The 27,320-nt window shown below is 34.4% G+C and overlaps 3 protein-coding genes across 7 annotated transcripts; all 3 read left to right on the top strand.

Annotated features, from left to right (window-relative positions):
- Positions 1-2,593: 2,593 nt before the first annotated feature.
- On the top strand, positions 2,594-7,299 carry LOC114714328 (uncharacterized). Its single transcript, XM_028899051.1, has 3 exons — positions 2,594-2,762; positions 5,720-6,217; positions 6,513-7,299. Exons 1-3 carry the CDS (start codon positions 2,666-2,668, stop codon positions 7,094-7,096), a joined length of 1,179 nt encoding a protein of 392 aa, XP_028754884.1. The 5' UTR covers positions 2,594-2,665; the 3' UTR covers positions 7,097-7,299.
- A 2,319-nt stretch (positions 7,300-9,618) lies between these two features.
- LOC114714336 (la-related protein 6A) lies at positions 9,619-16,482 on the top strand. 4 transcript variants are annotated; one of them, XM_028899060.1, is made up of 12 exons: positions 9,619-9,670; positions 9,697-9,981; positions 10,678-10,759; positions 12,438-12,532; positions 12,627-12,698; positions 12,777-12,856; positions 12,944-13,025; positions 14,792-14,839; positions 14,942-15,007; positions 15,072-15,218; positions 15,622-15,715; positions 15,866-16,482. In XM_028899060.1, the coding sequence occupies exons 2-12, from the start codon at positions 9,721-9,723 to the stop codon at positions 15,994-15,996; spliced, it is 1,158 nt and encodes a 385-aa protein (XP_028754893.1). In that variant the 5' UTR covers positions 9,619-9,670; positions 9,697-9,720; the 3' UTR covers positions 15,997-16,482. The 4 variants fall into 4 exon arrangements, 3 of the variants coding, with proteins under 3 accessions (XP_028754893.1, XP_028754894.1, XP_028754892.1); XM_028899061.1 differs by having other exon boundaries at positions 9,649-9,666; positions 9,701-9,981; XR_003737436.1 differs by lacking the exon at positions 9,619-9,670 and having other exon boundaries at positions 9,677-9,981; positions 15,866-16,055; positions 16,133-16,482.
- Positions 16,483-19,153: 2,671 nt separating this feature from the next.
- LOC114714335 (phospho-N-acetylmuramoyl-pentapeptide-transferase homolog) lies at positions 19,154-27,041 on the top strand. Of its 2 annotated transcripts, none has more exons than XM_028899057.1 (8): positions 19,154-19,310; positions 20,755-20,826; positions 21,425-21,642; positions 22,973-23,423; positions 23,544-23,608; positions 24,624-24,811; positions 25,535-25,743; positions 26,649-27,041. In XM_028899057.1, the coding sequence occupies exons 1-8, from the start codon at positions 19,173-19,175 to the stop codon at positions 26,829-26,831; spliced, it is 1,524 nt and encodes a 507-aa protein (XP_028754890.1). In that variant the 5' UTR covers positions 19,154-19,172; the 3' UTR covers positions 26,832-27,041. The 2 variants fall into 2 exon arrangements, with proteins under 2 accessions (XP_028754890.1, XP_028754891.1); XM_028899058.1 differs by lacking the exon at positions 19,154-19,310 and adding an exon at positions 21,042-21,070 and having other exon boundaries at positions 20,815-20,826.
- Positions 27,042-27,320: the final 279 nt, after the last annotated feature.

The raw sequence follows: 27,320 nt of genomic DNA, 5'->3' as shown, positions 1-27,320 counted from the left end.
TTATATTTATTTATTTTTTAAAATAGTTTTTATAATAATTGTATATGTTAAATATTTCATTAAATATTAGTTCTAACAAATATACATGATTACAAATAATTAACTTAACAAAATTTATTAATTTTCTCAAATTAGTGAAATAACTCTTATATTAAAGACAATGTAATACTTTACTAGTTCTATTTATAAGGTAGAGAAAGAAAAAATTTTTAATTCTATTTATAAGTCATGTCATTAAATTTTTTAATATAAATATATTATTTTGTTTTTCATTTTTTTAAAAATATATATAAATAATGATAAAATTAAAAAAATATTTTAATAACAAATTAAAAGTAAAATACATTGACTACTCTTCAATTATATCTTAATTACACGAACTTTTCCTTTATTTTGAAAACATACAGTTTAGTCTAATATGTTAACATCGTTAAGAATATTCTCAAAAGATTCTAAAAACATAATTTTTAATTAAAATTTATATTAAAATAAATTTTATTTACTATTTTATCCCATTCTAATTAATCCCCAAAATTTATATTAAACTATATTTTATTTTATTTTTTCTTATTTTTATTTTGTTATTTGTGCAAATAGTTATTTGCTTAATGTTTTCAATCTAAACTTAATGTGTTTATAAATGTTTGTAGAAAAAATTTGTTTAACAATTTTAAATTATAGATTCAAATTACTTACACAATCTATCAAACTTACATAGTTTATACTATATAGTGAGTAAAAATATGTGCTTGACATATATATTTGTAACCATTTAAAAAATAAAATAAAGAAATTTAAAATATGATGAAAAATTAAAATTATAAAATTTTACAATAAATTCAAAATCCATAAATTTTATAATATATTAAAAAGTTTGAAAATTCATGTATTAAAATTTAAAAGCAGTTCTTGGTTGCATAATTTTTTGTGTGTGAATATTAGTGTTTAATTAATTCTTATGATAAAAAGGGATATTTTGGTTAAAAAAAAGCTTAAAAAGTTACAATTAACAGTTAACTAACAGTTTGGGTAGATAAAAATAAAATATTAGTTATATAAGGGAGGTTAGTATAATCTGTATTTTAATTTTAAAAGAGGTTTATATAGATTTTCAAAATAGAAGAGATATCTATGTAATTAAGGTAAAACTTACGGTTTGTTAGAGTATTTAACTCAAAAATTAATAAGTCTGCGTAATAGGGGATTTATTTAGCCTTTCCGACACTTCCGTTAATTCCGAATTCAGTGGGGCCCACGATGAGGCGCGCTTCTCACTACACGCACTATGGCACTATAAATTTATTGCCTCGTGCCGGTATTTCGAATTTCACTTGTTGCCAAAAAAAATACATTATACTGTCTCCGTTCTTAATAAGTTGAGTTAGTTATTTATTCTAAATAAGTGTTATATTTCTAAAATATTCGTACTAATCAAGTGTATTAACTGAAACTATAATTATTAGAAGGATTATATTAGAAAAATTGAGTAAATATGAAAGATAAAATGGATTGGGGTTTTATATTTAGGATCAAAATAAAATTCAAATAGGATCTTATATTAAGGACAGGAGGTAGTATTTTGTTTTAAATATGTGTTGAGGCAAAATTTTGTTAAACTTATATCTAAATTTATGTATTTTTATAAGGATGCATTTTTTTATTAATATAAAAAATTATTGTCACTCTTTTTAACGCATGTAGGTCTGCCATTATTCAGCTCATATAGTCATATCGTACTCATCAATACCAAAGGGGCTCAAAATGCTCGAGTTTGGTCAAACATTTCGCGCGTACGGTTCAATATTAATATATGGTGTGCTAAAATATAAAAGGCTTTTGTAAACGGTAAATAATACTCCTCTGATTCTTAATATAAGATCCAATTCTTGAGTTGGTTTTGGTCCTAAATATAAGACCTATTTTTTATATTTATCAATTTTCTCTAAATTACCCCTATAGATATTCTCTCACCCATAATCAAGTAGAAGAGGGAGAGGGGTATTAAGAAAGATGATTATGATATCTTGGAAAAAATGTGTTACTTTTTTTATAATTAACTAACTTACCTAACTTCTTTAATCTAATCAAATTTGTTAAATGGGTCTTATATTAAGGACCGGAGGAGTATCATTTTTTTTATTGGTGGCAAAAAATATGATTTTTTTTTAAAAAATAAATGTAAAAAAACAATTTAATTATATGTGAAGACTCTAGGGTAAACATTGGGGGGTACCTTTCTTAACTCTTATTAATCTCTATTATTGATGAAAAATATTCATGTACCACAAAAAAATTATGACATTTTCTTATCAAATTAAAAAAATCAGGATTATCTTTTTTTGATAATAATATTTTTTATTGAAAAAAGAATTCTAACATTTAAGCTGTTTCAAAACATGTCAGTATCGTACATGTAATTACTAATTTCCCCAAAAAAATACAATGAGTTTTTTTATTTTTAATTTTTTTTGACCAGGTTTTTAATTTTAAAATACAAAAATTTTCAGGGAAGGCATGGTACTGGAATCTCATCTTTTATAAAAGGCTCACTGTGCTCTCTGCTTCAGCCAGTTGTTCCTCAAAACGAGAGCATTAGAGCAAGGAGCACCACCGTCACGAGAACTAGAGAGAAAGAGAGTGTGTGTGTGTGTGGGCGCGCGCTCAGATGGTTCGCTGCTTCACGAGAATGAAATCGGCCTGCACATTCTTGCTGCTTCTCCTTCCTCATTTAGTTGCCAGTGCCACGACGACGGTCGAAGACGGTAATGTCTTCTTCCTTCTCCTCTCTGCTTCAAGTTAGGTGTGAGGATTTTCGTAGCTCCCGATTTTCCCCAATCTCTTATTTCAGAAACCCGGCCGTCTCCTTTTTGTTTTCCAGTTCTTTTGAGAGTGAGATCTGGATATCAGATATTGTACAACTTCCCAAGTTCCGGTTTCCCTCTTTGGTTCTTAGTCGATAGCTCCGTCAATGTGGTCGCCATTTCTTGTATTTTTGTGGTGTTTCATTCTTTCCTTTTGCTTACTACTCTGTTATGAAGACTGCTGTCTAATCATCTCTGTCCTTCGGGACCTTGATTTTTAACTGTGTATTTCAAGTGTTTGTGAAAAGTCTCCTGGAAAATGAACTGAAAGGGAATCATGGATCCATTTCTTAGTAAGTAGTGAATTTCCACCAGTATTATTTCTCGTGAGTAATTTGGTTACGTTAGGTAGCTGGTCCTTGGTTCACAACATGATTCAAGAGCTATATATGCTAGTTTTGAACTTCAAGGCTCAGATTATGAGTCCTCTTTTACCAGGTGACTGAGCGATCCATAATTGTGGGCATATTTTCAGATCGAGAAGCAATGGGGTGTTCCTAAATAGGCTCCAGTCTTGAGCTCGAGTTGATGATTGCTTAGAAAATAGAAAGCCATTGAGGGGACCCCATCCAAGTTGAACCTTAACATGAACCGCTTCACCATTTTGGCATCTTCTAGGTCTTAGTCATTAAGTTCAACCGAGAAGCCCCGCCGTCCCTCTTGATTTTACCCCATTATTTTCTCTTTATAACGCTTAGGGCCCGTTTAGCTATGAAAGTTCTTTTACGATGTGGTGTTGGTTATTTCGTTACATTCTTTGATCTTTATGAGATTTACTTTTATCCCTTTTTAATTTTCCACCGAATTGCTACTTTATTATTTTTCTAACGATTTGCTATTACCATATTACCCGTTATAAAATTTTATATTTTAAAATCTAGCCAAGTATAACTAGAAAAATTTTTGAGAAATAAAAGTGTATTTTATATAGGTAATTAGACTAATTTTATATTAATAATGTTAATGTTAGTTGAATTGGAATATAAGCAACTATGTCAACTGATAAAGCCAATGGGACCTATCATACGAGGGATATTATCCATGGGACGGGAAGTGACCTTGTGCAAGGGTCATCTGAGGAAGGGAGGCCAGGCTTTAAATCCTAGTACTTTTTCCTAACGTTGTTGTCGTTTTGTTCCCATTCTAGTTCCCTAGGCAGCTCTTCTAAGAAACCCGTTTTGCTTTTTTAAGTTTTTACCTCAGTCAAAATTGGAAGGACTGGGAGTGGGCAGAGGGACCCACGCGGTTTGGGTTTTGCAGGGACGGGACCACGGTTTTATTTGTTCCAGTCGGCTTCGCAATTTGTCGTTTAGCCGTGGGAAAATCTTCTGTGCAGTACTGTGTTGCCGTGGCCTGATTGAGCTAGTTGGCAATGAAGGGTTACTACTTTCTTGTCCATGGGGATTTTGATGCTTCATGTGGGCCTGTGGGGCACCTTATCATTTCGTTTATTATCTGCTTGGATCCTGATTTCATAATGAAGCTCCGCTACAGAACATCCTTCTTATTTAGTTTTCACTCAAAAAACGAAAAAAAAATCCTTCTTATTTAACACAGTTCTTCATAATTAGCAGCTATTGCCCAAGAATGGGAAAAAATATCTAGAGGCTAGAGACTGTCATTTTATAGGAATGGATGTTTTCATATTTTCAGATTTGAGTATAGAACATTCATTTTGCATGTAAATCGTTAGATGAAATATTGAAATTTATATTAGTCTGATTTTTTTTAAAATAATTTTGATAGCTTGTTTTATTTCGAAAGAAAGAAAATGTAAATTAAAAAAGTCACTTAACTTTCGACGTACAAAACAATTATTAAATTATTCAATTTAAAATGAAAATTGCAACAGGAGGGCTGTCAATAAAATTGAATGCAATCAACAAAAATATTACAACTGCTTGTTTTATTTTTTTATCTCGGATAATTTATAGATCTTTTTTATTAAAAAATGTATTGCTACTTGTCAGTTATTAGATAAATTTAACATGTGGGTGGTGATTTTGTTGGGACCAGTTGCTGAACAATGATTTTGTTGGACCTATTGTCTGCTGAATATTTTTTTTGACAATGAAACGTGCCCCATCACTTAATTACTCAGTACATTCTTGCTTCTATGTTCTGATCTACAAACTTGACATACTTTGTATTATATATGCTTCGTCTTTGTTGTGCTATGTTTTTTCTTTCCCATATTCAGATTCATTAGGATGGGATGTTGGTGAGGTAGTGCATGAGGGAAATGAAGAGTAGTAATTTGTTGGATAGGTAGGATAAGATTTGTATATAGTTCGAGACTGGTCTTTAGCTATATCTGCCTCTATCCTCTGCAATCTTTTCTGATTAATGAAAGTTGCAAGAAAGGCCCTTTATGAATTAGTCGGAAAATTTAATCCTCATTTGGATGGATGTACAAATTCATATGGATAGATATGGACATGAACTTTGATATAACCTGGATACATTAGCTTCTTTTAACTTTAAAAAATTAATAAATCTGCACGTTTTAAAATTATTTTAAGTAAATCAATGGTTTTTCTTAAAATAATTGAGAAAAGAGCTAAAGAATTATAAATGTACAAACTTTTAATCACATGATAAGGTAAAATTCCTTTGTCATTCGCCCCGTCGGTAAACCTGACCATGCAATAAAGCATTTTTTCCTCTCTTTTTTTTTCTCAATAATTTAGATAAACTAATTGTCACATTTTATCAAACATTGAAAGAACAATATACTCAAGCAGAGTGTTATCCATTTCCAGCATTTTGAATATCGCATCCAGAGTGATGGGAAATTTGTACATTTGGGATTTCTGTTGTAATTGTAATTGTAATCATTTGATGAAAATCAACAACAGGTCTAGTGCCCAACGGAGACTTTGAGGCATCACCAGCGAAGGGCTTCCCGGGGGAATCCATAGTGGAGAGCCCCACAGAGATCCCAAGCTGGCAGTCAAACGGCACCGTTGAGTTAGTAGAGTCGGGACAGAAACAAGGTGGGATGATCCTCATCGTACCGCAGGGTAGACACGCGGTGAGGCTAGGCAACGACGCCGAGATCAGCCAGGAGATCACGGTGGAGAAAGGGTCCATCTACTCCATCACGTTCGGCGCGGCTCGCACGTGTGCTCAGATGGAATCTTTGAACGTGTCGGTGGCGCCTGCATCACAGAGCATAGACCTGCAGACGATGTACAGCGTGCATGGGTGGAACCCATTCGCCTGCGCGTTTAGCGCGGAGGACGAGAAGGTTACGTTGGTGTTTAAGAATCCCGGAATGGAGGATGACCCCACTTGTGGGCCCATCATTGATAACATTGCCATCAAGAGGCTCTTTACTCCCGATAAGCCCAAAGGTAATCACTTTTTGACTTTGCCTCTTGCTTTGTTATTATTTCTTTAAGCTGAAGTGTCCCTTGTATTGTACAAATACAATACATAACCCCAACCTCTAGATAGGTTGCCTTTGTGAATTAGTGAACAGTACAGATTCTGTACTTCACTTCTTATAGTAAATTATGGCATAAATCTGGAGCATTTACGATTACAAATGTCTCAAATGTTAAAAACAAACCCTGGCTGTGAATTTATTAATTTGGTCAATGGCGTTTGGTATGAGTAGCTTCTGCTTTGTACTATTTCACACTGCAGAAAACGCAGTAATCAATGGAGATTTCGAAGAGGGGCCATGGATGTTCAGGAACACTTCACTGGGTGTCCTTCTTCCCACCAACCTCGACGAAGAAACCTCATCACTGCCTGGCTGGACTGTGGAGTCGAACCGGGCGGTCCGGTACATTGACTCGGACCATTATGCTGTGCCACAAGGCAGGAGAGCCATAGAATTGCTCTCAGGAAAAGAAGGCATAATCTCCCAAATGGTGGACACCAAAGCGGACAAGCCATACACATTGACCTTCTCCTTAGGGCATGCGGATGATAAATGCAAGCAACCTCTTGCTGTAATGGCCTTTGCAGGTGACCAATCTCAGAACATTCACTATACACCAAACTCAAATTCTACTTTCCAGAGTTCTAGCCTTAATTTCACTGCTAAAGCTGAGAGGACCAGAATTGCATTCTATAGTGTGTATTACAACACCAGAAGTGATGATATGAGCTCTCTTTGTGGCCCCGTGGTGGACGATGTGAGGGTTTGGTTTTCTCGGTCCACAAGAATTGGGCTTGGTCGGCTTGGGCTTGCCATTTTGGGCTTCCTTTGGTTGTTGCTTTAATCTTGCTTTTGTTTATTAGGTCGATGATATCTATGCTTGGCTGGGGCTATATGGGCAAAGTCATACTCCCAAAAACTGTGTTGGGCTTTCTAGCTGTAGGCTTTTTCTTGCGCGCAATCTTGTGATTATTTTCCTAGGCCCTTTTTCCTTATTGTATGTTAGCCTTTGCTTTTGGTAAAAAAATAGCTGAGCTATTTCCCTAATTTTTCCTTTTCATTTATATTCTATAACAAAATCCGGGGAAAATATAACAAATTTGGTACATTTCCTATCTTTTTTTTGAGCTGATTGTCACATTTCCTATCAAAATGGCATAATTCACCACCAATGAACTCAAACCAATCAAAACATCACCACTAGTTGACCAACAGCTTGATTTAACTTGGCATAATCGCGTGTAATGTTTATACAGTGACATTATTATTTTTCTTAAGAAAGTAATAGAGTACTACTTCCTATGCTTAATATAAGAGCAGTTGTTGAGTGCTAATGTAAGTAAGTGCCTTTCTCATAAACCTTAGTAGACCAACCTCTGTTGGTAATACTCCTCCGGTCCTAATTATAAGACCCAATTGACTTATTTGAGGAGATTAAGGAAGTAAGTTAAGTTGGTTATTTATAATAAATAAGTGTTGTCATTCCTAAAATATCCTTGCTAATTAAGTATATTGGCTAAAACTATCATTATTAGAAGGATTATCTTGGAAAAAAATGCATAAATATAAGAGACGAAATGATTGGGTCTTATAATTAGGACCAAATAAAAAAGTTAAATTGGATCTTATAATAAGGACCGGAGGAGTAGTATTGATTTTGACAGAAGACACTACATACCGCCAAGGGAACAATATCACAGTCGTGCCAAAGAAACAAGAAAGAGCGGCGGGAAGAAACGTATAAAAATGCTTTGGCCCAATTACGAAAGGAGGATCTAATGTCCTTTATGAGTGGAGATTTCCCAAATCCGCACTGTGCCAACTTTTAAGATTTCACTCCTCCACGGAATCCAGGTGGATTCCCACGCGACAATTCCGAATCACAAGCTGGTATCGTACGATACCAAAGCCTCGTGCATGTATACAACAAAGTACTTTAAATGCAATCATAATCAAATAAGTTGTTTTTAATAGTATAATAATGTAGCATTAACATGGCATAGTATCATGTAAATAAACAAGAATTAAATAAATGAAAAAAGTGTTCAATTATTTTTACATAATGCTCTTCAAATCTTAAATATAAAACTCATTTTATAGTATAAGTTATATTATAAAATAGGTTATAATACAAAATGGGTATGGTTGCATTATAAAATGGGTTTTATATTTAGAATAAAAAAAGCATATTGACTTTAATTATTTATTTTTTATTTTATTAATACTTTTTCAATGTTTAAATTTGTGAGTTAAAGATTTTCAATTCCCCGATAATATCTCGGACAACACTTGAAATAGGGAAAAAATTTCAATTTGCGATAGAATATATTCTATTTTTATTCCTTAAGAAAAATATTAAAATAGGAAAAATACACAATTGAAATTGCAAGAAGAGTGTCACTATCCAATGAATCCCTCTCAAACTTTGCCGAAACTTCTTTTGACTGAAAACAAAAAGAAAGAAAGGAAGAAACTTTTGTCCAAAGTTTGGGGATTGATTCTCCCAAGCGACACGGAATGGAACTGACCTGAATTTTGCTGCTGCCAACAAAATGCTGCATCAGCATCAAATCAGTGTGCAAATCCACAGCACAAGCAAGGATCTCATATGATAGCATCACCTTTTTAATAAACTTTATTTCCAGCCCAAAAAAAAAGTTAGTACTTTACAACTGAAGGAGATACATGGGGATGAAAGTATAAAGATAAAAGTCGTTGTGGTACTTGTCTTTTTAATTGTTATTTTTTTTATATAAAAATAAAACTATTTATTTTTATGTCATTTTTTTCAATACAAGTTTAAGTGAGTTTAAATCTTAACCATCAAAATTATGATAAGACTCACTGCTCAAAATACATTTATAAACTGTTTCTTTAATCTTAATAAGTCTTTTTTTTTTCCTATGACAAAAAATTGTTCACATTGTTGATTAAAAACAGGAAAATTTGCTAAGGAAAACCTCCGTGCATAAAATTTCTTTGAGGATTCAAGTTAGTGTGGCTCATTTTCAGCAGATGTATGAGAATTTTTTTATTGAATTGTATGCGACATATTTTTAATTATATGCGAATGTCTTTGCCTCTAAAATAAGATTTGGCAGTGATAAGTTTTTCAACCATTTTTTCTTAAGAACAGAAGACATTTAGATTTTTTTTTTATGAGAATTTTATCTACCATTTTTTTCTTAAAAATATTACCCTCACAGACAAATGGATTTTTATTATATTTTCAATAATGCTTAAAATATCTGTCAAATGGAAAATTTTTGAACAAACGTCCGTGAGAGCGAAGGCAAGAAATGTCAAGAAGGGCAGGCCTCACTATAAAACGATCCAGCGAAGAGGAACGTCTCAGAGCAGGAGACAGAAAGGGCGGGTAAATTCCTTTCTTCGTTCCTTTCTCCGGAGTCTCTCTCTCCTCTCTCTCTCTCTCTCTCTCTCTCTCTCTCTCTCTCTCTCTCTCGTCAAATGGAAGGCGAAGAGAGGGTCGGCTCCGGCTCCGGCTCCGGCTCCGCCTCCTCCCCGTCGCCGCCACTGCACGATGATGTTGGTTCCGATCCCGCGGATGAAGTCGTCGAACTTGAAAATCATTCTTCGGTGTTGGACGAAGATCAAGATCACGAGCATGAGCATGAGCAGGAGCAGGAGCAGGGGCACGACCACGGTCAGGATCACCCGGCTGAGACAGTTACATCCGTGGATGATCTCAAGCTTAAGATCATTAGGCAGGCAAGACAATCTGTTTCTTTTTGAAGTTTTAGCTACCCTATTTTCAAGAACGTGGTTGGCATCTCCTATGTAATTGGCCTTTAGTGTGGACTTGGCTTTGTGCTGTTTTATTGCTGCGGAAATGCTTGAGGAAATGTGAGCTTGATTGGGCTGAATGGCGTCTTCAGTTTGTTTCAACAACCATTGCATCATTTTTATGTTTAACTAACTTATGATTTAATCTGTTATGTTCTTTTTAAATAACCGACAAAAAGGAGGATCATTATGACATCCTGATTTCGTGTCAAGTAGGAGATGGAAAATAAAGATGGAAGAACGTAAAAGATCAGGCTTTTCGATAATCAAGAGATCATATAAAAGCTTAAACATACCCTTTTTTAATGAAATTTCTTCTCAATAATCAGATGACTTGACGAGAAAAGATTTGAACTAATTATATGAAGAAATATTGTTGCAGACCTCTAAATCTAAATCATTTATCCAAGCACTTGAATTACGGCTTTTGCATCCAAAGGATCACATATTATGATACTTCTCCACTAATTATTTTTGTTTTTATCTTAAAAACACAGGAATGAGAAATAAAATTTTAAATACTGGTCATTATTTGGTTCTTGATGTCACCTCTACTTCCAATTAGCCTTGCTTTACTTGTTACCTTATCACTACTTGCTGAACACCTTTATGGATATTCAGGTAGAGTATTATTTCAGCGATGAAAATCTTCCAACTGACAAGTTCCTGATTGGTTTCCTCAGAAAGAACAAGGAAGGATTTGGTTAGTATCTTGTTATAATTTGATTTCTACCTCAGCATCACCAAAATTAGATTCATGACATATATTGCCTGACTTATATACATCTATTGTACATCATGATTTTCAGCCTCTTGAATATTTCTTCCTTTTTTGTTATTTTCCAAGTGCAAAATATATCCTGGTTCTTGCATAAAACAGTACATGTTAGTTCGAATGATGCGGCTAAAATGTTGTGGAAGGTCCACACTGATGTCAAGCATTAGATATTTGTCTCTCTTTGAAACCCCTGATTTTTGTCAATCTCCTTTTCACAAAGTGCTTAAACATTTACTCCTGTGATAGCAAAGTTATTTCAGAATATCATCGTGTTGTATATTTCAATCTTATTGTAGTCTTATGTAAAAGAATTTAAAACCATCTTGTCAGTGCAAGACGGATCCTGCATAATCAAACGTTCTGCTTAAGTTTGACTCTTGGAGTGCACCAATAAAATCTCGCGCTGAGGCAGAACCAGTAGCAAAGAATAGAGAAAAATTATGAAGAGAAGGAGGGAGATGTACAGCGAAATAGATCGGGTGAGACAGTTAATAGGCCAAGAGAACATTATCAATAGTGAATCAAAAGGCTGCTTTAACCCTTGATACAAAAGCATAATCAAATTTAAAATAAAACCAATAAAATAACGAGTGCATTTTTAATGCTAAAATAACAAATGCATGAGGAAAGAGGTCAGTTCTTGTTTAATGAAAGAATATTTCTTTTGTAGATTTTCTTGAAAGAGGGAAGGGCTAGAGCTAGATTTGAGCCTTTTTTTTTTTTGTGTGGTTAAAGTCCATGATGTGGGATTAGAGAGTAATATTTTAGGGCAGATGAAGAGGGATGAGTGAGAGAATTTAGATCCAAGTAGATAACTTACTATATCTAGTAAATTACTCACCACTATAACAGGAACTTGTAAGTAAGTGGTGATCCCTTTTGTGTGAAGCTCATCCAATTCTAATTATGTCAGGATTAGAAACCTTGGTCTCTTTTTCAAGTAAAGAATTACAATGCACTAATCACTAAGTAAGCCCAATCTCAAAATCAATTTATGTCTATTTAGTGTTCATAATCAATATCAGTACATTCAACTTAAATTCATGTTTCATTAGTTTTCAGTTATCATTTAGATTTTATTACTTTGACTAGTGAAATCAATTTTAACATGTAAAACTGGAAAACAAACTATCTATAAAGCCCTAAATGCTTTTTCACAGAGGCTTTGGTAAATTCGATTTGGCCAGTTTGATGCTTTAGCCTAATATGAGGCCGGACCTGTTCTGTTAAATGAGAATAAGAACTTCTGTCAGTAAGAATACCTTTTACCTTTATTATCTTGATGTGGCCTGAGCCCGATGGGATGTAGTTTTTATAACATTGTCTTATTAAATGGGTGTCTATCTTCTGTTCTTACATTATATGCTTTCAGTTATTATTAAATGGTTAAGTGATGTGAATGCAAAGGAAGTATATTTGTTTACTTTACTTTTGACTGTAATGATTACGGCCACATCTACTGCTTTCTCATGTTTTTTCTTTTTAATTGTTTAGTTAATTTGATACTCAATACGATGCATGAATTATCACTTTTATTAGTTTCAACTCTTTTGATGTATATTTTTATCCTATTACGCAAGTCTGTCTTACGTTGGTCATGCAGTTCCTATATCAGTCATCGCTTCCTTTAGAAAAATGAAGAAGCTTACTCGAGATCATTCATTAATAGTTGCTGCAGTGAAGGAATCTTCCCTACTTGTAATAATCCTCTCTTCCTCTGGTGTCTATACAAAGTGCATGGGAATTTTATTTTCGATGTTTTATGGGAAATTTTCTCTTGATGAGAATGTAGGTTGTGAGTGGTGATGGGAAAAGTGTTAAACGGCTCAATCCATTTCAACTGCATGAAGTTAGAGATCCAAAGGTTTTTACTTCAAGGAGCACTTAGTTATTTATTTTCATGCTATTCTTGATTTTATAGAATCTTATTTTTGGGTTATAGTTTTTTACTGTTCTGGTAGAGCATTTGCCAGAGGATCACTCAGAGGAAAACATTCGGCGAATTTTTAGTGAAGCTGGAAAGTATGATTTCTTCCTCATTTTATGCTATAATCTTTTCATCATGGTGCTTTTCAGTTGCTTAAGATTTCAGTGTCTTCTGAAATGCAGGATAAAAAAGATAAGCATCCATGATCCATGTGCTATTGAAGGATCTCAAAGGTCTCGGAAGCAGAACATGATTAGTCGCAAGGTAGGGAATCAGGTCTATATGCTTAAACTCTTGTTTTGAAGATCTGAGCTGCGTTGGGTGCAGATGTTAACAAGTAAAACAACTTCTATGAGGATTTTAAATCGTATGAAGCGTTTTGTAGGTTTTGGTGACTAGCTTGATTCAGTCCAGCTGCGCTTGCCAACATAAATTGCTGGAAGGTCCATAGTGTAGAAATAGAAAATTTCTGAATTGTCACATCCTTACCAAGAGGAACTGGGGATATCTAGATTTCCATTCGTCTTGATAAAATAGATTTGGCCTCTTTGGAAGTAGAGTTAGATATGCATTGCCTTTTAGAAATTACCAGTCCTCTTGAAGAACTGAAGCAAGCTGGATTCATCATGTTATAAAATATTGAAATCCTTAGATAACTTGTTTGGAGCAAGTTGTTATAATTTTTATCTAGCAGAGATAAATATCTCTTCTGTGTAGAATATAGGAGTTTTATGTTATTAGAAAGACCTGACAACTTAATAAGCTTTCTCAATAGGGTTGAGGTTTCTCTCAAAGGGAGAAAGCATCTCAAGGGATTTGAGAGAAGTTTGAGGTCAGCTTGCTGGAAATGTAGATAAGAGTCAATTAAGTGATAGTTCTGGAAGAATGATTTAGAAGTTCTGCTGGAGGTGTTTTGTTAGAGCACTTGGTATTGCTGCAAATCATATTAGGAAGTAAACTAGAAGTTATAAACTGAAAGAATTGTTGTAGACACCCTTACCCAACAAGAAAAAAAGATTTCAAAATTCTTTTCAACTCGGGGACACATCACTGTTTCAAGTTGTGGAGCTGATGTAGGACAATTGACCCGGAATGTTCTATGGCATTGCTGTGAGGTCAACAGTATGGTTTCTGTTAGCTTTATTGAACTAGGAGATCAATCACTTTCCTAATTTTTTTGAACAGTTTAGTTGATTTATTTTCATAATTCTGGCTGCTCTAAACTTCTTTCATGATCTTCCTTTGAAAGTGTTAAATTTTTTCTTATATATTACTTCTTCCAGCCTTTGACATAAAAGCTAGATAACTAATTTGTAGATATAAAGGAAATTAGCTTAGTTATTTGTTAAAAATAGGTGTTGAATTTCCTAAAATACTTTCTTTAATCATTTCGGTCAGAGCTACACCTGGATAGATACTCTCTTAACATGTACAATCAATGTGGATAGTTTGGAAAAAAATTATAAATTTGAAAAACAAAGTGGGTTGAGGTCTTATATTTAGGACCAAAGTAAAATGCTTAATTAGCTCTTGTATCTAGGAGTGGAGGGAGTACTTTTTAGCCTTGGGGAACTTAAGTCATAAACATAAAATATATGGGGATCAGGGTAGGTAAGATCCACAATCGAACTAGAAATTTCAAGTTATTAATGTGATCTGCATTTTACTATGCTGTAGATATGTCAAATTTCTATTCTTTAAATTTTTGCCTATCAGCAGCTTTGGTAATGCTGATGTATGAGCAGGACAACTACTTATAATTTAAATAATGCGTTAATTTATTGATAGATGCTTAGCAATTTCAGTTATTAGGTTGTTTAAATTATCTGTTTCAGTTTTTGTGGAACCATCTCTAATTTTGAATGGACCAACTTTCTTATCCATTTTTTTTTTAAAACTATCCATACGATCATTTCAGCTTTTAGGCATTATATCATACCTGTATTATTCTTCTCTTCTATTGGAATTGCTATATGGCTTATTTATTTCAATATTTATTTCACTTATACCTCATCATTCTACATGTGTAGTTACATGCTCTTGTGGAATACGAGACTGTTGAGGCTGCTGAGAAAGCTGTGAGTTTGAAGTTATATATTATAATCGTAATTATAATTATAATGTCATTTGGTCTTTGTTGCCTGCATGATTAACATATTGTCTGTGCGTTCTTAAATTAGGTGGCTACTTTTAATGACGAACAGGACTGGAGAAATGGCTTGCGGGTTAAAGTTCTTAAGAAAATGGTTAGTGCCAAATTTCTTTCTTCGTTTGAAAGTAAAAGGTGTTGACGCTGATTAAATTATGCAGATTAAGGATGGACACAGCAGAAAGCAAGCTTGGAAGGGATCTGATTCTGAGAAGAATAGCACTAGGACTGGCCGTGTATCTGAGTTAACTGGAGACGGGGAGCATCATAGCTCTAATGAGCATAATGAGGATACACCTCATGAAGAGGTTTGCGTTCACACAAGCATTTTTAACTCCAATTTGGCTGCATCCTTTTGCCTAGATACCGACCAAGTGAAGTCATAATATAATTGGCCTTAAACGAATTATTTTTTTGATACAAAACATATAGTCAATTTATACCCTTTAAGAAGTCACAAAGAACTTGTCATTTAATTATTATTATTATTAATCCCTTCTGTGTACTCGGGCCCCCCCCCCAAAAAAAAAAAACCAAAAGGGGGGGGGGAGAAAAACATCTTTTTGGATTTTAGACGGTGCAACCAACCTACTGCAATACCCTTTTTTTTTTCTTTTTGTTGCCCTTTTTTGTTTTGCAATCATTGATGTGCACAACACAACCAGATAACATGACCAGTTTAGATTTGCTTATGTTGGCTTCCTTTTACAGGATGGAGAACATTTGTCAAAGGATAAAGGCGGGCAAAGAAATAGAAATCAGGGGCGCTCAAGAAAACATAAATATCGAGGCATGCATGGAATGGGTATATCTTTCTAAACTTTTTCCTTGCTGTTTCTGTCTCTCTAGTTGGTTTGTTATTTTGGTTTAACTTCCATTAAAGCTGAAGCCTCTCTTGTTGATGACCTGTTCCCTTGGGACTGAACCTAACAAATTTGACCATTGCTTTCCTCAGGCCATGGCAGTACTTCCTCTTCTCATCATGCCACTGAAGCACCAAAGCCACCTCCGGGACCAAAAATGCCCGACGGCACTAGAGGATTCACAATGGGCCGAGGGAGGGTTCCTGCATCCTCTCCCAATTAGTGATCCAACAAGTGCTGATATTTTAAGATGGAGCTGCCAATGCGAATTCAATACCAATAGTAAATACGATTCATCACTTAATTATATTTAAACACAATATACTTTATCGTCCTTTGACTGTCGTGTTGTATCACAGATTCATGTCAATATGGATCCATGTCGATATGTTGCATAACTAGGACAAAGCTTTGGCTGTTTTTTGCACTTCTCTGCCATTTGTATCGTTCTGTTAGTGTATCTGCAGGAGTCAACGTCCAAGGGATGGTTCCACTGCTAGTTTTGGTGGGCTCTATGTTGAGTCAGTGTGGCTACTTGCTAGCAGGCATATGGCCAAATTCAGATGTTTTTTGGTTTTTTTGGCCAAAGATTCGTTAGTTTGGTGAAAGACAAGGTTTTTGTTTTACCATTTATTTCATATTTCTGATGAGAAATCTTTGTACAGAATATCCTTATGATCAATTGTGTTGTGTCCTGGTGGTGATGAAATTCGTGTTCCTAGATATGTTCCCATTGAAAAGCGAAACCACTCCTTCCTATTTTTTCCACCCTTCAAACTAAAAGGTTTTGATCATACTTTTGTTTATTTATTTTCCAGGGCTAGCTGGTTTATCCTGTACGTTCTGTATTCTTTACGGGCTGGAATGAAATTTTCCGTTCGTGAGGAGCTTTGATCACATAAATATCTTACAAAGTTTTCGGTTCAATTGTTTTCACAATTTGGTTTTCTTAGTGTCAGTTTGGCTTTATCTTACAAAGTTCTATAATTTTTGAAAAGTAGATTTCGTCGTTTTATTTCTATTTCTTATTTTAAAAATAATACAAAAGGTTCTCAACTTCACATTTTTAAAAATTTATTTCGAAAATGAAATACAAACTAAATTTAAAATTTTAAAATTTAATTTAAAAATCACTTCCTGCATTTTTCAATTGGAACAACATAATTGGAGAGGGGTTTATGTGGTTGTTGTTTTTCTAAATTTTACTTCGCCCCTCACCTCCTTAATGCTTCCTTGAATTTTAAATAAAAGTCCATTTGGAAATTTTGTTAAAAAATAAATTGTATTATTTATAAATTACGAATAATTTTATTTGATTAAGAAATTTATTATAGGTATGAAAATATATTGCATACATAATACTACCTTCGGTCCTTAATATAAGAGTTAGCTGACTAATTTAAATAAAGTAAAAAAACTAGTTAAGTTAATTATTTATAATAAATAGATATTGTTTTTCCTGAAATATCATTATTAATCAAGTGTATTGATTAGAATTATCATTATTATAAGGATTATCTTTAAAAAAAATAGACAAGTATGAGAGACAAAATAAATCAAAAGCTTATATTTAGGACCGAAATGAAAGTCAAATGAGATTTTATATTAAGGAGTAAATGCAGTAAAATTCATGGATTCATGTAAATTTTCAGAACATATCTGTGTAGTTTGAGAGAATCAAATAAGTCAGGTCAAAAAAAAAAAAAAGAGAGAGAATCAGATAAGAATGAGAAGTGAAGACTTGCCATTAGGGACTATCACGTCCCTCTCATCCCTCGAAGGGGCAATGTCGTAATGGCGATTACCTCAACTGAACTTGACTTTTACTGAAGTTGACTTCTAAACTCTTTTCAAACAAATCCATGATAATGACCTCGATCCAAAACCATATTTGAAATGCGAAGAATAGAAGCTACATACAATTTCGTTGACAAAATAAATTAATAAAAATAAGTGAGCATGATGTTGAACAATTTATCTTACAATACCAAGCGGTGTAAGAATTTCACTAACATAATCCAACGTTCACAAAGCTTAAATAAATACTATTTCTGATCCTTAATATATAAAGTTAGTCATTTATAATAAATATATATTCCTCCGGTCCTAATTATAAGACCCAATTGACTTATTTGAGGAGATTAAAGAAGTAAGTTAAGTTGGTTATTTATAATAAATAAGTGTTGTCATTCCTAAAATATCATTGCTAATTAAGTATATTAGCTAAAACTATCATTATTAGAAGGATTATCTTTGAAAAATGTATAAATATAAGAGACAAAATGGATTGGGGTCTTATAATTAGGACCAAATAAAAAGTCAAATAGGGTCTTATAATAAGGACCGGAGGAGTATTATCTTTTCTAAAATATCCTTATTCATCAAATGTATTGACTAGAACTATCATTATTATGAGAACTGTTTTGAGGAAAAAAATAGATAAATATGAGAGACAAAATATATTATGGTTTTATATTTAGAACTAAAATAAAAGTCAAATAAGCTTTTATATTAAAGACCGGAGATAGTATTTTGATGACTAATATTTTCTTTAACTATTCGCAATCTAAAGAAGTAAAACCTAGTCGTGGTCATCATCATCATTTAAATGACATAACTAAGATGCAAATTGCAAGCATGGAATAGTCACTTCTAGCACTATTTTAACCTTAATTTTTTAATTTTTTTGTCAACTTGTTCTTCTCTCTATCTTAATTAAATTTTGTGGAAATTTTAGTTTGCACTATCATTTTTCTTGAGCCTCTAGAAATAGTTCGAGTTCATAATCATAGCCATAAATGCAAAAACTAAACGCTTAATGTAACTATGAATTGCATGCCTCTTTTGGACTGGGAACTCATCTCCTTTAAATATATTTTCTTTATTTGGCCAAAAACAATAAAAGTAAATAAAAAAACTCTTGTCACGCTCATATGAAATATGAATGATGCCTTTTAGAATCACTTATAAATATGTAAGCTGAAATAAAATTCCCCTATCTCATATTTCATTAACACAATTAAAAAATTATTTATAAATTATTTCAAACCGATCTGAACCGTGACTTTGTACGTGCCAAAAGCCCAAAATATAAAAGCGCGTGGCGTAATGCTTCTCGAGGCGCGTGTTGATGAGCAAAATCCCGCGATGATTTCGAAGTGAGCAATGGCAAGTGTCTCGGTCAGGTGGACGATCTTCATTTCGGCATTTTATAATTTTCGTCGTATGCGCAGTCCAGATTCTCTTCCCCACTATGCTTGCCTGTATATATAAGCCTCTTCCCTCGACCTCTTCGCTCCTTTTCCTTCGATGGCTCGCCCGGTTCCTTCTCCTTCTTCTTCAACCTCCTCTCACCTACTCTCCTGAGATCTCCTTCTTCTCCGCAATTCCGTGGCGGCGATGTATCTTCATTCTCGTTTCCTCGGCCGCCACCACCTCCTCCTCGCATCTTACAAACACTTCTCTCGCGCTATGTCTGCTCAAGGTCGATCTTATTCGTTCGTTCATTACCGCAGTTCCGAATCCTGTTCCGCCCGGGTATATGCTTGTGCTGATCTTCCTAGTTCCGACTTCCTTTTATGCTGTAACGCCTTTTATGGTTTTGTTTAATTTGTTATCATTTTTTCCGTCTGAGAATAATCCATTCATTGAAAACTCTGGTCGCTTGAACTCGTTTGGTGATCACTGCTGGCGAACCTAATAATTTGGTTGAGACAACAATCATAAAGAAGGAAGTTCAAAACAGTTTATTTACTCCAATGTGTAAGCCTGTAATCTTGAGCCTTCGAAGTACTATAAAGAAAGAGCTCTAGATCCCTTGCGTGTAAATGTGAGAACAACTTAACTTCAAGGAGGTCGTGTGATATACAGAATAGCTGCTCATAGTAGTCATTTTCACTAATATCAATCAGCGATCATAAATATTTCGAACTACTCATAGAATGGGCTTCTCTGAGTGGCCTTTAATAGATCCCTGATTGTAGATTGAAATCATTGAACAATGAATAACCAATTCTGCTTTTACCTTCCTCCTGCAGTAATATGTGGCCTTTAATCTGTGAGTGGGTTGTAGGACTTGCTTATTAATTTCTTTATTTTAGGCCTCATATGTGGAGCATCATTTTTAAAGTGTCAATTCTGTGAGGTTGTGTTACTGTTATTTATTTTAATTTGAAAGCATAGTCGCCAATGCCTAAGGCACTGTATAGTAAAATATGAGTCTAAAATTGAGAATTCTACATCGCTCAGGACTTTCGATGGAACGTAGTGAAAGACTTACTTGAAGCGTAGGAAATAGTATTAGGAAGTTAAATTTATTTTATTTTGAAACACTTTAATTATCAGGTTATTTATTCTTTTTGTTGTTCTTTTCCGCGATGTATCCTTTTGTTTAATTTATGTTTTTAGCTACCTTGATGCCTCTTGGACTCCATATAAAGTCCTTAACGATTAGGCTAGGTCATTTTTTATTAAGTTAATAACATCTCATATATTCTCCTGCTTTTCATCCTTTTATCTCTAGTTCTCGCTTCTCACTCTCCCTTTCTCTCTTGTTCTCATTACTGGTTCTACATCAACTTCCTATTTGCTAAGCTCACAAATCCCAAGGGGTAGAATCTGAGGCTCACTACAGGGAACATTTTTCTAGTCCATTGTAGAATTAGTTATTTTGTGATTTTGAGACTGTAAGTCTTAATGTCATCCCAATGCTATGCTTACCAACTAGTAGTTTTTTATTTGCATATTATGTGCTACTGTTCATCGTTTAATCCCTTATGTTTTGTAGTTAAATCCTTTAATTATGTGGCTATATAGGTCATATGGTCAATATTGGAATGTTCGTTCTAGCTTTTTTTTATGAGAAGCTTTCCCAAATATGAAACCAATCAATTTCTTATCGTGCCTTCACCTTTAAATTTAAATTTATGAAATTATTATGCATGAATTGCTGATCATTTGAGGCCTGCTTTATTTTGTATAGTTAAATCCATTGATCATTCAACAATATAGATGCTGTGTTCGATATAATGTCCTTACTAGAGCCTTTGATGAGGTAAATTATCATTCCTCTAGAGCCAAGTTTTTTTTCCTTAAAAAAATATGCCTTTATTTTTATAATTCTAAGTACATTTGACTCTACTTCCTAATTCTTCTTAAAAAATATGTGCAGGATAGCAGAAATTCTTCTCTACAATTATTAACATAATCGCTCCTTTATTTCTATTCCCTTGACCCATATTTGTTCTGTCTTTCTCCCTGAAAATGCAGATATCGTGTCTTAAGTAAAAACTATGATGGTTAGTCCCCGCTCCCATTTGAATTAAATGTTAAATTCAGTTTATAGGTAGTTTGAAACTCTGGGTTTTTCAATTTATGACATAATGTTGGGCCGATTCAGAATGTCTGGAAGAGACTGATTAGAGAGAAAGGAGAAAGTATCTAATCATGTTTATTTGAAGCCATCTCTGCGTTCCTCAACCTTTCTCTTGATCTGTGCATTTTTGTCTGCATGACATTCTACCCTCCTTCAGGGTTTACAATAGGAGGGGGAATGCATCACATATGCAACACAATGAATCCTTTCAGGTTTTATAATTTATTTTGCAGTTTATCTAGGCTGATATAGTCATGATATTGATTATGCTTTACAGGATTCTTTTGACTTACCATCACTTGATGAATGGGATCCTGATGAGAACACTTCTGGATATTTACTCTCATCCAGCGATGGTGAGGATAGTGATGGAGAAATGGTGCTTACTCCAGCGAATGATGTTGATTTACCTTCCATTTCTGTTTCGAATAGTGATGCTTTAACAGTGACCGCCCATCGACTTGCAACTCTTGGGAGGAGACGCAAGAGACATAGGCAAGTATGCTGAACTTAAGCAAGTGGTCTTGTCTCTGGCTTGTTTTGAAAGAAAAATTTTTCACTTTCAATAAGTATTGAATGATAGATTGAGAAGGTTAGAGGATGTTGCAGTATTTTTGCTAGAAAATGTGTGGCCTTACTATAATGCTATAGTTTATGATATCACATGTCATAGGAATTTTATTGAAGGCACATGATGACGATTTGAAGGCTACAAGGCATCAAAGATGTGGGGAAACCTCAGATGAACATAAATTTTGATTGTTTATATTATTTTTATAGCCTCTAACTTATGAATTGATAACGAGAATATATGGCTCAAAATGGAGACTTTGTCACTTACCTACCGTAATAGAAAAGATTGAAGAGATGATATATGGAAGAAATGTTGAGAAAGGGCATTAATGTAAATGTGAGGAGATCTGCATTTCACAAAAAGAATCGGATTGATATCTCTATACCTTGAGGCTGAAAGAATTACTTCTTCCGCGAGTCATGATGTGAGGAAATTTCATAATTTTTTGTTTCTTGGTCCGATAAACCCATCGTATATTGGATATGATTTTCCTTCAGCTGCACCTTGTCAATGATATGTAATTCTTTGTTGATCATGGGAGCTTGGGTTAAGTGTAGCTATTGCAACCTCGTAGGTTGCTGTGTAATATGCTTAGATGTCGTTAGTCTAAATATGATTTTCTTTTCAATTGGGTTTTGTTTCTAACAAGCCTCCGGCTTTGTAAGCTTCACCTTGATGGTGAGAGTTAAGTGATATAAGAGTTTGGGAAGCTAAGAATTCAGAAAAGTCTAATTGAGTGACTGGTAGCACACCCAATGTAAACAGCATAATTGTCTTTATCTGATTAACGTATCAAAATATTAGGGTCTGAGACATCAATGTTAACGGCAATGTAATTGAATCTTTGAATTATATATTTAATGACCCCTCCATTTCTCCTCAAGCTTCTCCCCTACGTTCTTAACGGAACTGTTTTTCTGCATTATATTGCACTGGGTCTAATCTAAGTACAACAGTATCTATACGTTGTCCTTAATCTTTGTCTAGAACTTTGCTAATACTGTAACTGCTTTATTATGTGTGTGTGTATCCCAGTTAGTTTGTAAACCAGTGTCGTTTATCTTTGTTCCTGGATTGCTGATAATTTTTTCAGAACGTTTTATAAGTTACTTTTTATGCTGCTGGAGTGCAAACTTTAGATGCAAGTGATTACATTTATCTTGTCAAACCTACTGACATGTGCATTACTAGGCCTATCCCATTGCTACTTGAAGTTTTTTTTTTGCCTGATTTTGTTCACATGTTTTGCAGGAAAAAATTTGGCAATTTCATTAGTTTTGGCCTCATAATCTTCTTGACAGTGCTGCTTTTATACATTGATTGGTGCGCTTGGAGAATTGTTAGACTGCCCTTGGCCCCCTTTTACATGACCCGTCCGTTTCTTATATCAGCCTTTTTGGTGGCTTTTCTTGGCTACATTTGCATCCCATTTTTTCAAATTTTTGAATTTATCCAAGTATTTAGGACAGAAGGACCTGTTAGCCATCTATTGAAAAAGAGTGTGCCCACATTGGGTGGTTTACTATTTGTACCAATAGGAATATTTGTTACTAGAGCCGTTGGTGGTTTCTCCTCTGTAGAAGTGTCTGGGGCAGCTGGTGCAACTATGGCATTTGCCGTGATTGGTTTACTTGATGATATAATAAGCCTTGCTACAAAACAGAAGAGAGGTTTGCCTGTATGGGCAAAAGTTCCTTTGGAGGTGACCACCTTTTCATTAAACTCATTGTTTTGGATCTTTTAATTTGCTTTGTGTCTTATTCCATTGACTTGAATATTTTTAAACGGTCTTTAATCAAATCTACGTTGTCTAACCACACAGGCTGCTGTTGGAACGTCGTTCTCAATTTGGTTGGATACCTCTAGTATATCATCACCCTATGGCATGTATATCTTCTTTTACTAATCTGACCAACAATTTTCTGATGGTACTAACATATCTGACCCCATAACATGAAATTTTACAGGCAGTTGTCTAGAAGGTTTTGGGCCCGTTTTGTGCTTTTGAATTCTTCCAAGAATTTTAAAAAATGCATATGACGAATGCCTCTTTGTTTGCCTTGACCTGACAGGTCTCGGCCCTCTTTGCCTGAATGACATATAATGTTTATCAAATTTTAGACATATTATGATAGAACCTGCAAATGAAAAGAGCTAAAATTGAAGAAAATATCTGTATCTCCTCTATGCATTGAGAAAATGTAGAGGAATACAATCATGAATCACTCTGTTGCTACTGTGTGCTACTCTATAGTATCGGAACTCACACAACAAAGGAAATCAAGTTGGTTCACAGACCAGAACATGAAAGAAAAGCGCTCACACAGCCTGGTTTTTGGGAGATCAGGTCCTCTCCTCACTGCCAATACTCCTAGCCTACCTCCCAAAACATCCCTGTCACTCTTTTTACGCACACCCACTACTCTGACGCTGTCAGGAGAATCCCTTATCCCTCCTCCCCATTCTGTCCTTACTCTGCATGCTGTCTTGAGTCTTATGGGCTGGGCCTACTTCTCAGCTGCTATTCCTTTTGGACCCTATTCTATGTACTCGGTCCCAAAGGTTGGTAGGCCAATCATATCGTGATTTAGGTTTTTGATGATACAGAATCTAGCTATGCTATAACATCATTTGGTTTTATTCCTCACGGAGCTATGAAAATGTTTAGTATCTAATCGCTGAATATCATCTCTCAGAGGCACTTTAGTTCACTGCATAAAAGTGAAATCATATGTCCTTTAGAAATTCAAAGCTGACTACTTGAGTATTTTATTAATTTTTGGGAAATTTTGTATTTAGAAAAAAAAAATGAAGCCATTTATTTGTTTGAGGAATATGCCACTTTTGAGATTTCAATGTAACTCATCTCCCTCATTGCTCTGTCTCTTTAACTTAAATGCAGGAAGATGCTGGTTCCTCTACCGCTTGGCCTTGTGTACTTGGGACGATATTATCAACTGCTGACTTCATTTTCTTTTGTTTCAATGGGACATGGGGTTGAAATAACCAATGGTCTTGATGGACTAGCCAGTGGTATTGCTGCATTGGCCTTCATTGGAATGTCGATTGCTGTGCTTCCAATATGTTCTGGTTAGTGGAATGTGTGAGGCACTCCTTAATTATCATTCTGGTTCCATTCTTCAAATACGTCCATCATGCTTATGCTATAAAGAAATATTTGACTTTTTAACATTGTCAGTTGAGACCCAAATTGTTTGTGGGTAGGTTTTTCCATGCCTCACTGAACCATCTTAAGTAAAATCTGTTTATTGTTATTCTGTTGCACCTTCAAAAGTTGAACTCTGTTCATAATCTAGATTTAATTTAATATTACCTCCAATTGACTAATTTGAGAAAATTGAGGAAGCTAAAAAATTACTTAATTATAGCATGTTACATGATCTCTCTGTAATACTTATGCATATCATTAGATTATATATCAATTTATAAGTCAGACAAATTAGTTTGGAGAAAAAGGATAAGTATAATATTTTAAAATAATTGATTTAGCTACCTTAATTTTTCTAAATTAGTCGACTAGATCTTATATAAAAGACTAGAAGTAATATAATACAATTTTGTCATTTATGACGTTATAGTGCTGCATGCCTATTCTCACTGGTCAGGAGAGAGAATCATAATCATCTCTCGGACTGGGCTAAGGTTAAATGAACTTTCCCCCCGTTTTCATAAGGACACCGAAAGAAGTCGTTGCTCATCATCTGAAGTTTTCGTTACAGTATATTAGAAGTTATTATGACCTAGCTTTTTACTTGATGCGCTCGTTATTGATCTATGAACATGTTAAACCAGATCTTGCTATATTTGGAGCTTCAATGGCTGGATCTTGTGTTGGGTTTCTGCTCCACAACAGATATAAAGCATCTATTTATATGGGTGACGTCGGCTCTTTGGCACTTGGCGGTGCATTGGCTTCAATGGCTGCATGTACTGGAATGTTCTTTCCATTACTCATTTCTTCTGGAGTTTTTGTTGTTGAAGCATCATCAGTTGTGATTCAGGTTCTGCGCATGATTTCATTGCCATTAAACTTCTTTTTTTTTTCGAAGTTGCCTTTTGGTTAACTTGTTGCCCCGCCTCAGGGACATTCTCCTCTTCTGTTACACATTAAGTTTACCCCTTTACGTTTCAAGTTCTACTGTTCTAGTGACACTTACCGGGTTCTGTGAGATTGCCTTAATGAAGATTTAGGCACAATGAATATTTACATAGTTCTAATACGACTGAGTTCAAAACCATTCGTTGTCTACTCTAAGGTTAGCGGCTGAACCAAATCAATAGTACAAGAGTGAGGAAGCTTAGGAAAAAGGGTGATAAGAAACGAAGGGGCAAAACTGAACGCCCTGTTGACTAGGATCTGTTTAGTTTTCCAACAAAAATGCAATGAAAGAAATATGCTTCAGATTTCCGATTTTGCAGGTGAATAGGTTTCTCAGGTGACACATTTGTGGCTTGTATGAATTTTAAATTTCATCACTTGGAAAACATAATGCACTTTAGTTTTAAAAATATATTGAGAGAAAATTCTTCTCTAGTACCTCAAGAGGCACCCAATTCCAAAACGGTACTTAATGAGATTCTGTGTATGCTACCTTGGCGTGGCTCAAGCAGCAATGGCTGGTTGAGGTCTGAGTTTTACATGCAATCCATTGCCACCCAAATAAACAGAGAACTAAAAAGAATTATATATACCGTCCTGTGATATGAATATTTAGTCTATTTTTCTCGTCTCTCCTGTGAATATATAACTTTAGGTCTCGTCAATAAATTCTTATCTACGTATATCTGTGTCACCAATTGGGTCATTTTAATTTTAAGTACTACTGAAACCAGGAGTTTATGATGATATCACATTGTATATCTGATGAGAATGTTTTCCTTTCTTTCCCCCTCTTAAATCTACCAGGCAATCTACTTCAGTGTAAGAAAAGGCTTTCAGCGAGTGAGGCGCTACTTCTTTCATATGGCTCCCATCCATCATCATCTCCGACTATCTGGGTTCAGGGAACCGACTATCGTAGCAGGTGCATATGTTATCTCATCACTATTAGCTTTGCTTGCTGGCTATGTTGGTCTTGTTTCAGCTTAACGTCCATAGAAGGTTATATTCTCATCTCTGCTTAGTAATCTGCATTCTTTTATTCATTGCACACGCGTAGGAAAAGGTTGATCCCGGCTTCATAGTTACCCTTTTTTTATATATTTTTCTAATGATCAGTTCCTTAGTTACTTTGTCTTGCAAAACTATTGGCAAAATCATCAAATTTTGGTGAGTCGCTAAATTCTGTAGGAGGTTTTATTTTAATTAAGAAAAAACTGCTGCAAGGTAAGCCATATTTTTGATTTAATTATTAAGGAAGAATTGCTATAAAGTCCTAGGCAATGGACATAATTACTTAGAAGTCCTGATGAGAACAGAGCAATCTGTAATGATAACCTCCAGTGTAGGAAATAACAATTGCTTACTTGTCATTGAAATTTACTAGTAATTAGTTTCTTATATTGGGATTTCATTATAATTCTCCCAATTATTAATGACATCAACAAAAATAAACTTTTGCAGTATAAGTTGACAATT

This window comes from Neltuma alba, unplaced genomic scaffold (assembly GCF_004799145.2).
Source record: "Neltuma alba isolate B1F8T4 unplaced genomic scaffold, ASM479914v2 tig00011499_pilon, whole genome shotgun sequence".
Classification (NCBI taxonomy): Eukaryota; Viridiplantae; Streptophyta; class Magnoliopsida; order Fabales; family Fabaceae; genus Neltuma; species Neltuma alba.
Note: the sequence above shows the minus strand (reverse complement) of the source record. Positions and strands in the feature narration are given on the sequence as shown.